Here is a 13,756-nt window from a genome sequence, read left to right as displayed (position 1 = left end):
ATCTAGCACACAGAGCAGTCAAGTCCCAAAATAATGTTTTTTTTACAGATGGGTTTGCCTCTCTCGCACCTGCAACGCAGCAAAGTGGGCGTTGACAATATTTGACATGTCTCCGACTGCATTTCATGACCCTTTAAATGAAGTTAGCACTCTCCATTTGTAACGTCTGTCAGTATTCCCCGAGTTGCTGCTAATTCACACTCCTGGTGCTTGTCAATTGGTGCATTCAGAAATGAGAAAGCATGATTTCACTTGAATAGCATGGAAATAATTAAAAACAGCATTACACTGCATTCATCAGCAGACAGCTTGAGACTGACCTCATGTACACATGTACACAGATAGAGAAGCTCATTGCTTGGAGATGGTACTCGGATGCCTGGTAACCGGAATCGATTTTCCTCGGCTTGCTAAAGAACTAGAAACTTGCACAATATGCAAGTACATCTATGTGAGATCCCACCCAAGAGATGCATTAAACCAGCAATGCAACTGTACTCAGTAACTATGCTCGCAGTAAAGCTGATGGATGGAAAAGGGAATGGAGGCTTTGAGTAATACGAGAGGGGGGAGAAAAGAAATTGGACAAAAGCACATTGTTGTTGTTACATTAATCTGGATACAAGAATGGGAATTTTCCTCCTCATTATGATCACACGCTGCTGGGCAAGCGGCTCCATTTTCTTCCCCCACCGTGCCCTGGCAGCTCGAAGCATCCCTGCTGAGGCGGCTTCCTCACCGTGATGAGTTTTTGACAGGCTTTACAGCCGTGCCAGGCTGAGCAGATTGCTGGCAGTTTTTTGGCGGTTATTAATCTCCCCATCTCTCTCTCTCTCTCCATGCTTTTGAGATGGAAGAGCCATCTCATAATTGTTAAGCACACTTCTTAGAACAACAGTTTGTTTAAGCACATGTGGACTATGATTCGAAACTGGAATGTGAAATGATCTGGTAGAGCTCTGAAGGTTCATCTAGGGAATAAACATTATCTTCTGCAGGTGTAAACCCCACTCAGGCTGATATTATATAGTTATTAGAGCTCTGAGCTAAACATACAACCATAATTTCAGCATACATGTGTATCAAATTACCCATAACACTTTCAAGATGATTTAGCTATTGAAAGGAATGGCAAAAAGCTGGAGCCACTAATGGCGACTAAATGATGCTGAAGCATCTCAATGAGCTCACATCAGTAAATTGCACTAAAAGGCGATGTAAAAAAGATCTCAAGGCTAGGAATAATTACATTAAAAATCGGCATACAAGATGAAAAAGAGGGTTTTGTTCAGCATGTGAAACACAGAAGCAATGCTGCCATCTGCTGTCTCTTCAAAAAACAGTTTTGGCTTGCCAGGGTAGCAAAACCCTTTGTGATACTTTAAGAAAAGGACGCATATTGCAAACAAAGTGGCTAAATAATCATGCTTTTAGCTTCATTAATCTGTCATGCATCCACTCAACTCAACTAAAAAAGGAACATTCTGCTGTTGTTTACTCGCCCTTAATCTCTTTTTTCTTTTCTTTGAAAGCAGTGGAACACAGGAGAAGATATTTGAAGATACATGACGGCGAGTCAATTATGACAGAAAAGAAAAAAAACTCTTGATTTGATTTGACCTGGAATTAGTAGCAGAGTATCACCATTTTTATTGGACATGGTATGCTAGTAAGATAATGGTGTTCAATCAATAATTACCTTGGAGTGCTATGTAAATAATAAGGCATGGCAATATGATATGTCAAAGATCTATGGCATAATTGTGTGAAACAATCATGGTGATGCCACCACAGTATTTTTGTCAGGATTGTTAGTAAAGTCAAGTACTAAAGATAGCAGAGATAATCATTCCCACTCCTTTTTGCGTACTTAAATATTCCCATCATTACACTTATTTGCTTGGACTTGGTGAAGGAGCAGATGTGGAATCATGTCTTTCCTAATCATATGATTGCATTTCTGGAAGACATCAGGAATGATATAAGCAGTGTTTCTCTCAACAGCAGCACCCTCATTCACAACATTTCCAAAACCAATCGTAGGCTACAGCATAAATCCAGACATCTTTACAGCCAACAGTCAATATTGAGGTTTCTCATTCTAAGCACTGACACACCCTCTCCTTCCTGCAAAACCACGCACAAATCAGATTTAAAAGCAAATATATTTATAAAAATAATTAATTGCCATTGTCTTAATGAGTCTATATCCGGTACAGAAACATCCAGTCAAAACTGGGTGACTTTTAGGGTATAGATTTCTGTGTTGGCAACTAAGCACTGTAGAACAAAGTATTTCTATCAAACACATTTGGATAGAAACACTACAGAATCAAAGGGGGGGGGGGGGGGGGGGGGTGGGGTGGCAGCACATTACATAGATTTAAGTGATTAGATTAGAGCAACATGCTTCAAATAGGGGGCCGGGTTACTACAGGGGGCCTCAACTAACTTCTAGTGGGGCCCCAATAACATAACAAGTACAACAAAAAACACATTAAAAATAAGATGAATTTTGGGGTTTGTTTGTTTTATTACAACAGCAGTACCAGAGGTACATATCAGATTAGAAGGGAGGGCCTTTGAATGTTGTCTCGGACAAATTGGAGTCAAACATTTTTTTTTTAGAGCAGTGTCTTATTAGAGCCCAGATTTACTGTGAAACTGGACCTATAGATAGACAGAGAAAAGATTAAGGTGAGGGACAATGACAGATTTATGTCTCAAAGCAGTGATGTATCAAAATGCCTTTAAGAGCAGGGCATTATCAAAACTAGGGGTGTAAAGCAGACATTTCATCATGATAAGATTTGATATCAATTTTCATAGCCAGCGATATGATATTTTTCCAATACCTCAAAAAATTCTGCAATAAGATTTTTGATTTGATTAGATTCCAGGGTATATGGATTGATTTATCGTTATTATGATATTATGTGCCTGTGTTACACAACCAGTTAATTTTTTTTTATTAGCTCACAAATTCAACCAAAATATATAACATGAACATTTCTCTGGAAATTGCACATCCTTTACCCCTACTGGGACATCCACAACAACAAAAAAGTAAAATTTAGTTTTTTAAATAATAAAGAAAAATAAATAGTGGGAGAAAAAAATCAAGTCACAAGTGAGATCAGTGATCTGATGACATGGCAAGAGTCAAGAAAGTCTTTCAGGCTTGCTATAATGTGCAATCTAGTTCAAATACTCATTAGGAAACAGCAAAAATTAGGTACTCCAGTTGTAGAAAAATACATACATTTACATAAAGAAATATATAAAAAAAGAAATTGCAAAAATAAAGCCGTTAAAACTTATTGGCAGGGCTCAAAGATAAGGATTTTTTTCTACAGATAATCAAATGACAAGCAACAGCACAAATAAACAGTCTACAGAACAATAGAACAAAGACACAAATTAAATAAACAGTGACGTAACCGACTCATAAACAGTTGGTTACGACATAACTGACTGTTTACGAGAATACTCGCTTAGACGGACAGTTTGACATAATTTTGTCTGTACTTATCCATTCAAGCACAAATGAAGGGAAAGATTTAGTGAGTACAATTCAGTAAGTATTTGCGCTCTATCTGAGAGGTGGCTCTCTGTGTGTGCGCTTTGGATGTGTGCGCATTGAAAACCTCTCACACAGCGTGGGAGTACCGAAATGAGTTCTCTTTCGTGTCTTCTTTGCTTGAATGTTTAAATTGGCAAGGCTTAAAATACAGGCAACTGATAAAGATTTGTGAGGATTCAAGCACTGGCCCGGTGACAGTTCTGTCAACTGTCCAGATCGCTGTCCAGTCTTTCACGGTGGCCCGTGACCATCGGGCAGCCCTTTTTTGTCGAGCCCTGACAGGTGAGTTTAAACGAGAATTAACATTTTGGGGCTATAGATGGACATTGCGCAAAGTTGAGGAGTGTGTCAAAATAAAGGTGCCTTAAAAATATAAATAGGTATACATTTTTTAAGCGTTGCATCATCATGTGATTCATCATTTTATCGTACTGTTACAACCTTTTTATGTCCTGCATAATTACAGTTTATATCTTCTACCGCAATAAGATGTGTTTTTATTGGCAAGCCTGTTAAAAGGGCACTTCATGAAAAAACGACGACTGTATCATTGAATCCCCCTCACAGCTCAAAAATGTTGCTCATTCTCTCAGGGCATAATTTCACACTTTTGGTAGATCATTTGATAGTGACTTCACGAGCCGTTCATTGATCCGAGACGATGGGTGTGAGGGTATGTGGAAAGCAAACACTGGAGCTAAAAAGAAACAACTTAAAAGCACAGACAGAACGCATGTCCAACTCAAGCATATCTATGTACTCACGAGCGAATCTGATCAGCACAGGAATCTAGTGTGTAATTGATAACAGTCTTTTTTTCCCCTGTATGCAAGTTAGACTTAATTAATACCAGTAGAGAGGAGATTCTTTCTGGACTAGTCTGACATATTTATCACGGGACGTCTGGGTAAGGCACTCTGGAGTTCGTCACACACGGTGTCTAAACACTAACCTGCCAGATGTGTTAGGATCTTTTTTCTGAGGCAGCAGTTCCCATCAACGGGCAGAAGCAATTACTAGAGGTTATCACAGGTCATCAACTGCAGAGCGGCGAGGATTTGGATTTCCTTCCTTCAAACTCCATCTAAATATAAAGATTCTTGAAAAAAAAAAACATTTTTACATCCTAAGAGGATAAAAGAGTGAATTTTAGGAATTCTATATCAATGTTGATGGCTTTGGAAATTGCATTTTACAATATGTCACGTCTGTCTATTGTTGCCATCCCAGAATGCATTTCCACTTCATGCAGTAACATGATCTAAATACAATCCAGATGTACTCCACCAATTGGTCTAATTCCTTCAAGCCTCGATATTTCACATTACATATATTAATCATCTGAGGCATGTCACAGATTTCTGCACTGATAACAACATCCCTCCCTTCAAACGATGGCTGACTCATTCCAATCAAACCAGCGGGCGGTTATCAAAACAATGCTGCAAAAAGGGAGGGAGACAGACGTCTCCCAAGCTGTTGCGCTCAAGTGACAAAACATTAAGTGCTTCCACCTTTAGTTTATGAAACTGCGGTTTCTGTTATCCAGAAAGAACCAATCACATTCAAAGAACCAATCACAAGCTTTGGAGGTCAATTCAGAGGGTTTTGTTTTAAAGAAACACTAAAAAAGTTCATACAAAAATATTCTTTTACCATCTTCACAATAACACATAAGTACAACCTTGAAGGTACAGCTGATAAAAGCTTCAAATTATATTACTCTATACAAGACAACAGGTGTGGACCTGCCAAGGTAGATTTTCGGAATTGGCTTGCCAAAATAATCTGTTAATGTTGGATAGTAACATTTCCACATGCAAAAATGTTCGGGTTTTCAACACAATAACTCTCAACTTGATTCAACCTGCTGTTTTATCTTCCCATCAGAATCTGAAAGCATTGTCAGAGCAGTTCATGAAGAGACATCCTCTTGTCCTCAGGCTTAAAAGCCTCTCTCCAGGGTCCTGAAGCATGGGCTCAAGGCCGAGAGCTGGTCCAGGGCAAGAGGCCAAACATATCAGCAAGCCAGTACCCTGCCTGTAGGGCCCCACGGTCAGTCCTCCTCTGAGGAAAGCTGGGCCCCATCATCATGCACCTCTCTGTAGGCCTCCAGTGGGCCTCCTTCTGGGTTGTAACTCTCCATCCTGATACTCAGACCATCTGCCAGCTTCTGGGCAGCTTGTTTGGCCTGCAACTCCTGAAATGAACAGTATAAACAATTACATAAATGTACTACTTCCCGAATACATAATGAGGCAGGAACAAAAACACACAAGAGGCAAACACGTATAGGTTTTATACTCTCAGCCGGGAAAATTCGAGTAGTACTTCCTCTCAACCTTCCAAAAAGGTTGAGATTTTTGAGGCCTCCGATGCTTAGAAATGTCATTCATCACTTTGATCATTCAAATCTCACTTTATCTATGAGCAAGACATCTTCAACCTACCAGGTGCCTTCTGGTCTGCTCTTGCTGAAGGTCAGATGACTCCTCTAATGACAGCAGCTGGGCAGGACTGTGGTGCAGGGGTGGAAGCTTAGCCGAAGTAATGTCATCTAGGTGTTTTCGGTCTTGTTGTCTTCTGGCCTCTGCAGTAAGTGGTGTGGTGCTGCCAGAGGCCTTACTAGGAGATGTAGATGTCGATTTTACACTTAACCTAAAGAACGCACAGACACGTTTAACCAGAGTAATTTACAGAGCATTTAAACTATGGATTTTAAAAGTTTATGTATTTCCTGGGACTTGAACCCATGACTTGGCTGTTACTAGCACCATGCAAGGGCAAATTAACCTGAGACCTGAAGCTATATAAGTAAAGTGTTTAATGTTAAACATCCAAAAAATCATATTCCTCACATTCTAGATCAGAGATCTTAATTGGAATAGAAGAAGATTGACCTAAGATTACCTACAGAAAATTTGTTTTTTTTTTATGCATTAATTTGCAGAGCCCACAAAGTAAAAAGTCAATTTTTATTACAACTGAACCAATATTCTCATTACAACTATAACAAACTATAAAGAAACTTAATTTGTAAAGGAAAAATGAAGTCTATTGATGTAGTATTAAATTACAGCTTATTTAAAAAAATAAATACAAGCCATGCAATGACAGTGTAGTTCCACTAACTGGTTTGGTTTGAATCTGGGCGTCCTCGTATTCACACTTTTCTCTGTCCTCTCCAAGACCTCTATGTAATGTGGTTTCTTCTGAAGCTGATTACCCAGAAAGGGCTTACTAGAAAGCAGGGTTTTGATGGTGCCTTGGTTGGAGGCGTTGTTACTTTCAGCAAGTGTTACTCGTCCAAACGCCTCCACAAGCTCTGTGTCTTTCATCAGTGAGGCTGGTGCATTCCCACCGGCTTTTCCTAGTGTTTCAGCAACCTGCAGCCGGGATGTTAAAGACTCCTCTTGGCTAAACAAACCACCATTTTCCTGTATGTTAGCCTCATCAATATTAACATTGGCTTCCTTTCCATCATTGGATGGAAAATTCATGTCCAAATTTGAGCCTAAATGCTTATCTGTGCTTCGACTGGCAAGGGCTTGCTGATATTTAGCCTGTAACTCTGTCCGGACAGAGATTAAATTAGCTTGTTTTCTCTCTTCCTCCTCCAGATGTCCAAGTGCAAGGTGTACTTTCACCACAAAGTCAGCAATCTTCTTTCCGTTATCTGGAAGGCTCTGAACAAATCTCCTGAAAAGCTCATAAAAGTACAATTCATATTTAGATATATTTATTCATGTAACACTTTAAACATTAGACTTTTTTCAAAGCAGCTGGATAGTAATAAAGAAGAAAATAACTGTTCATTTTGCAAAATTCATCAATTACTTCAACAATGTAACAAATTCATTTGTATTACATATAAAAGGGGTGTTTTTGCTTTGAATTATAAATTGCCCCAACTTTTGTGTGTAGCAGTGTTCACTGCCACTCATGGGATGGATGATGCACGTATCTGTTATTTACACGACTAATAAGAAAGTTTACTGTGGAGGCACCAGTGAGTGAGTGAGTGAGTGACCTGGAATGATCCAGAATATTTAAGCAGCACAGTACTCTATCCAGTAATCTAAATGTAGTTTTATATACACATATCATGATTATATATTCAGGATAATGGGGCTAAAATGAAATAAAAATGTAGAGGACACCACTTACTTATTAGACAGTAACTTTTCTTGTCGAGAGAGTATCTCAAGGAGCTCATCTTTATTCTTGCTTCTCAGATCACCCACTTCCCCCTGGCGCGCTGTCCACGCCGCCGACATGATCAGATCTGTGAAAGAATAAGTAAACCAAGTACAAATCTCACACAGACATGTTCACTCCATAAAGCTTCATGACTGATGATACATGGCGCTAGATATCCACTTATACCGCCATGTGTCAAAAATAAGCAACGAAAATGAATGAAGTAACCAACGATAATACCGCACCAGATTACAAAATAAAAGACCCAAAGCAAAAACTAGCGTCTACTGGCGTCTACCGTTGAACAGGCATTCTCAAAAAAATTTAATTAATAAATAAATGTAATAATAATAATAATAATAATAACAAATTGTTTAAAATAAATTAATTAATAGTTTGGTGTCCGTATTTCATTGGTAAAATAAAAAAACTTTCGAAGGCTTCGAAAGAACAGAACCAAGAAAGAAAGAAAGAAAGAAAGAAAGAAAGAAAGAAAGAAAGAAAGAAAGAAAGAAAGAAAGAAAGAAAGAAAGAAAGAAAGAAAGAAAGAAACGCTATTGCACTGGGGCCATCTGCTGGGCAAATTCATGCACTCCACTGTAAAGGTTCAAAATAACACTAAATTAAATTAAATTTATTACAATAAATTAATTACATATTTAATTTTGTCGTAGATGACGGAGATGGCGTTTCTATGTCGCTCTGTTGAATTGAGCAAAAATACACATTCATATAGTAAGTTCCATAAATACCATACAAAAATGACTTGTATGTTATATTTCAGTCACTTTCATTGAACAATTTTTTAAATATATATAGATATAAATATATTTTGGAATTTAAATATTTTGATTGTGATGAGAAATAATGATTTGGAAAATATTACCCATGTAGCGCAGGAATACAAAATACTAAAATGTTGCTGTAATACAAAAATAGATATTTGAGAGGTATGACGGTACAAATTATTATATATATATATATATATATATATATATATATATATATATATATATATTAAATGGTAAAATCAAATATATCAGAGCTTATCAACGAGATTCAGAGAATAAAGCGAAAATATCAGTCCCCTATTAAAATTCCTATTATCTCTGAATAAACGTGCAGAGGTGTTTACTAATTAATTAATTAAATTATTTAGTCCAATCTTATTTTTTTATTTTATGTTTTTATATTTGCAAAAAATACAGAGATTGCATGTTTATAATATACTTTAGTAAAATAAGTTGTCGACTCTTTAACATCATCATTTGACGTAATGACGTCCACAAAAATCACGACGGATGTTCACTTGGAAACGTGCTGCTGTGTTCCGACACTGCGTTGTCGTAAATCTTCCGAATTGACTCGGGTCCGCCAGCCATCACAAGTACCAGAAGTAACGCCTGGTTGAGCTTTGCGCTCCGGCGACAAGAAAAGAGCGATCATGACGAGTGGGTATTGATTTTTATTAATTCGGTTGACATTATATCAAGCTTCTACTGTTACTAATGTAAGTACTTTAATGGAATCCCGGTTTCAGGAGCAATACAATAGCAAGGCTAACTAACTAGCCAGCTAGCTTATTCTGTGTAATGTCCACGAAAGGAAATCACAAGATTAAGCTTCTAAACCAGGCAAAATGCAGATTTTGGGTGGCGTTAGTGAAAACTAATTATTTATATATATACTACAACACGGAAAACTTTTTTAAAACATTGTCAAAAAGTTGAATGTTTAACATTAGCAAACTTAAATTATATCGTCAATTGTTATGCAATATTAATGCCACCCAGCAAATACAGCGAAAGTCTTTTTTATTTTATAAGACAACAGGATGTTGTTTATTTTGTGATATCGGCGAAAGTGGGTAGTCTATCGTTTATGCGGATGTTGTTATTTTGAAGGCTCTCTGGCGCCTTCATTGCCACGTCACCTCACTGCCACACATGATTATACTGTACACAGATTTGGGTTTACGTGATTTACTGTACACAGCATCAACCTTTCTAGTTCTCTAAATACACCTCTTGACACTGGATAGATTTGCCGATGGCAGATTGGAGATTTTAAACAAAGTGGCATCTTGTTGATACATGTTCAATCCTGTCTATAATATTTGTCTTTTCAAGGGAGTAGAGCATGAACAAGCCATTAAGAGTGTTGAAATCTCTCGTCCTGCAGGGGGAAATCAGCGTGAGCTTGCCCGTCAAAAGAATGCTAAGAAGCAAACTGATACTACCAAAGGGAAGAGAAATGAAGATGGCCTCTCAGCAGCTGCTCGTAAGCAAAGGTACATCTAAAGAGAACAATTACATAGATGCTTCAAGAATTACAAAGCGCATCCTACTGAATGCGATTATGATTTTTGTTTTATTTTTTGTATTTCAGAGATGCTGAAATCATGCAGCAGAAGCAAAAAAAGGCAAATGAGAAAGGAGACCCTAAAGCCAAATAACCAGCAGATGGGGTTGTGACCAACATGGCATCCAAGATCTTTTTTCCTTTTGTCAAGAAAAAAAATATCTTTCTTTGTGTAGATGTGGAGACTTTGATTCTTTAATGTTTCATCCCAAACTCCATAATGTGCTTGAAAGGGCATATCAACCTTACAGTACATAATGATTTGTGTTCAGCTATGGAGGAAGAGAGAGTTTCTTGTGTTCAAATAATCTGAGCAAGCCCAAATAAATGGGAGTCTCAAAATGTCTGGACTGGATTTGTAATCTTGTATTTTTGTATAAAGTGCCCTTCTTAATAAAAAATGTACATTTTAATTCACACCTACCAATTAAACTGTTATCCCTATAATACTATATGCATGTGTGTTTTAGAATTTAAGGTTTTTAACAATTCACATTCAAATTGTTATGGAATTAACTAGCGTTTGAGGGTAAATTTCTATAAACTGCGACCCTTAACCATATAACTGTTAAGCAGTTCCAACATGATTATTGACTATTCAAATAATGCAGTGCATGTTTCTAATCAGACTGATTTGATGTTTAAAAGCAACGCTTAGAAGCAGTAGTGAACTCAAGGTGCCAGCTTCTCTACCGGCATAACAGGTACACAAGTACTTTTTTACTCATTCATCATTATTTGTTTTCTGCTTATTCGGTATGTCAGTAATCTCTTCATATACTATAAATTGGCCTGACATAATACGCTATAATTGTGCTGTCCATAGGATACCCTGTTGGAATGGACTAAAAATACAAATGCCACCACTGCTAGTATATAAATAATCCTGTGTGGGCAAGAAAAAGCACAACATATGAGGCCTGTGTCACAAAAACAGAATTGTGTGATTACCCATGTTAAATAGGCTGTCAGCTTTTATAGAAAATGTCCTGACTTGATGCTACTTGAAAGAATGACTGAATTAGGTGTCTGGCGCCAGAAACCACACACTCGGATCTGACCACACGTGAGGATGCTGGGATGCTGTTTTAGATCAGATATTTAGGCACCTTCCGTCTGTCGATTATTTTGATTTGTTGACATGTCTTCGGGGCGAATCAGTTAACTACACCGAATCGGTTCTTTAGAACAGTTCGTGATCGCTGATATCCTCCTGGCGTTGCATATTTACAACAAATAAAATAAAGCCAAATGTACACATTTTCCTGTTTATTACGGTTTCAATTAAGTTTTAGTAATAAGGGTGTTGTAACTTACTGTGTTTAATTTCAGTTTGTTGCAGCAATGATTCAGGTCATAAAATAATTAAGAGTATAAATGCGTCTAACAATAAACAATATGTGTTGACAACAGTTTCATACAAGCAGGTTTAACATTCCCCGCAATTAAACTTTTACACCAGTGAAATCTGATTCTTAGTAAATCAGCCTGCTTTATAAATCGTTCAGACCAGAAAAAAAGATCCGACTCACAAACAATTCGTTCAATAAAGCATCAACTACAGCAGCCTTCTCAACTCAAGAAAGATTCGTTTTTGTTTTACACAGCCATGGTCAAAATAAATGCAACACGTTAAACTGCTCTGGGACAGGTTTTGTTCAAGACATCTCTGTTGTTCATCATTCATTCATGATAACAGCTCGTAAACAGATATTAGACCAATCAGCTGTGAGCAAAGTGCCACAACTCTGACGTAACCAAGTCCATTCTAAGCGTACTAGTAGCAAAATGGCTTCACCGTTTCTGGATAATCCTGTAGATATCGGAGCCCAAATTGTACAAAGGGCTTTACGCAGAGAAAGAGTTCTTAGAGATAAACAAAACCCCCTAGCATTCTCTGACGCGAACTTACACGAGAAATACCGATTTTCGGCGGAGGGAATGTTGTACCTTTGTCGGCTTCTGGAGCCCCATATTAAAAACCCTACGCGGCGAAGCCACGCGACCACTGTCCCGCAAATGATTTGTATTGCTTTGCGTTTCTTTGCGAGTGGTACATACCTGTATGAAGTGGGCGATGCCGAGAAGCTCAGCAAGAACACAGTTTGCCGAACAATTCGTAGGGTAGTTATCGCACTCCAGAGATATCTGAACACTTTCGTTGTGTTCCCTGGTCATTTACCCACTGTGGCCATAAAAGAGGGCTTCTCCAATATAGCTGGTAAGAGTGTTCAACACACTAATACACCATCAATGATTATCGATATTAAGAGTTTGTAATGTTGTGATCTTTTGCAAGGATTCCCTAGAGCTATTGGAGTAATAGATTGCACACACATTCCAATCTCGACTCCAATAAAAGAAATTGAGGCTAATTATCTTAACAGAAAGGCTAATCACAGCCTCAATGTTCAGGTAGGTATATAGCATTTAACCAATATGCATCCACTTTAATTATTGTAATGGTAAAACATGGGACTCACCAGCAGTATGTTCATTACAGATTACTTGTGACCATCAGTGTATGGTCACAAGCCTGGATGCCAGATGGCCTGGCTCAATGCATGACAACCAGATTTTCGAGAACTCGTCGTTGTGCCAGCGTTTACAGGAAGGTATGGTTAAATGGGAACAGTAGACAACACTTTACAAAAATGGACTGTTATTGTGACACGTCTTTTTTCTGTTCATTGACAGGGCAGTTTGACGGTCTGCTGGTGGGAGACGAGACTTATGCATGTCAGAGCTTTCTGATGACTCCCTACCCTGACCCTGAGACAACACCACAGCATGACTTTAACATGGCCCTCAGTCAAACCAGGCTCAAGATTGATACGACTCTTGCCGTTTTAAAGGCACGGTTTAACTGTCTTCGTGACCTGAGAGTGTCACCGGAGCGGGCATCTCAGATTGTGGGTGCTTGTGTTGTCCTTCACAACATAGCCACTATAAGGAAGGAGCGAGTGCCAGATGAATATTATCTCCCCCATGATGATGATGATGATGTTGACCCCATTACTCGGGACCATCCTGCTGGTAGAGCTGTCAGAGATGCCATCACTGCAGAATATTTCACTGACCATCTAAATAAGTTTGTTTGAGAGAAATGTTTCATATTAGGCCGTATTAATGCATTAACCTTAATTGTCATTAAATTTGCTTCCATCTATTCTCATGTTAATGTTAAAAATGCTCAATGGAAAAGCAATAGCTGAACTTGAATATTAATATGCATTATTCTAAATCTCTGTAAAACCACTCCAAAGGTTGTGAATTCTCAGAAATATTTAATGTAATATATGCTTCAATCTGATGATATCAGTAAGAATCCTGCTTCTGTTATAATTTTTATAAATTTTTTTGTTTTTTAATAAAAATGATATCCACATTACAATTTGACTGAAATGAAACGTTTCTTAGTATTTTAAACTCTTAAGCTTTAAGTTTCAATTAGATTTTTGAATCTCAGTTTTTGAGTGTAGTTTCAGGTTTTGGACCTCAGTCTATAATAATTATCATGTATAATAAATGTTTTGGTCTTCGATCAAATCGATCATAAGAAGCTTTCTGATTGTTTTTTTCTCAACTGCATATGAAATGACCTTAATTCGA

At 37.8% G+C, this 13,756-nt stretch overlaps 3 protein-coding genes across 4 annotated transcripts; 2 read left to right on the top strand and 1 right to left on the bottom strand.

The window, feature by feature from the left end:
* Positions 1 to 2,509: 2,509 nt before the first annotated feature.
* polr2m (RNA polymerase II subunit M) lies at positions 2,510 to 12,650 on the bottom strand. 2 transcript variants are annotated; one of them, XM_077228577.1, is made up of 5 exons: positions 12,628 to 12,650; positions 7,751 to 7,868; positions 6,716 to 7,282; positions 6,034 to 6,241; positions 2,510 to 5,783 (listed from the first exon to the last, which is right to left on the bottom strand). In XM_077228577.1, exons 2-5 carry the CDS (start codon positions 7,858 to 7,860, stop codon positions 5,640 to 5,642), a joined length of 1,029 nt encoding a protein of 342 aa, XP_077084692.1. In that variant the 5' UTR covers positions 7,861 to 7,868; positions 12,628 to 12,650; the 3' UTR covers positions 2,510 to 5,639. The 2 variants fall into 2 exon arrangements, with proteins under 2 accessions (XP_077084692.1, XP_077084691.1); XM_077228576.1 differs by lacking the exon at positions 12,628 to 12,650 and adding an exon at positions 8,670 to 8,743.
* Positions 9,099 to 10,591, top strand: serf2b (small EDRK-rich factor 2b). The gene is made up of 3 exons (XM_077228578.1): positions 9,099 to 9,234; positions 9,965 to 10,073; positions 10,172 to 10,591. Exons 1-3 carry the CDS (start codon positions 9,228 to 9,230, stop codon positions 10,236 to 10,238), a joined length of 183 nt encoding a protein of 60 aa, XP_077084693.1. The 5' UTR covers positions 9,099 to 9,227; the 3' UTR covers positions 10,239 to 10,591.
* Positions 11,904 to 13,703, top strand: harbi2 (harbinger transposase derived 2). The gene is made up of 4 exons (XM_077228574.1): positions 11,904 to 12,365; positions 12,444 to 12,559; positions 12,648 to 12,759; positions 12,842 to 13,703. The coding sequence occupies exons 1-4, from the start codon at positions 11,933 to 11,935 to the stop codon at positions 13,243 to 13,245; spliced, it is 1,065 nt and encodes a 354-aa protein (XP_077084689.1). The 5' UTR covers positions 11,904 to 11,932; the 3' UTR covers positions 13,246 to 13,703.
* The last annotated feature ends 53 nt before the right edge of the window (positions 13,704 to 13,756 follow it).

This window comes from Siphateles boraxobius, unplaced genomic scaffold (assembly GCF_051911475.1).
Source record: "Siphateles boraxobius isolate OS27281-9 unplaced genomic scaffold, OSU_SipBor_1 130, whole genome shotgun sequence".
Lineage (NCBI taxonomy): Eukaryota > Metazoa > Chordata > Actinopteri > Cypriniformes > Leuciscidae > Siphateles > Siphateles boraxobius.
The sequence above is the reverse complement of the archived record's forward strand: the minus strand, read 5'-3'. Positions and strand labels throughout refer to the sequence as shown.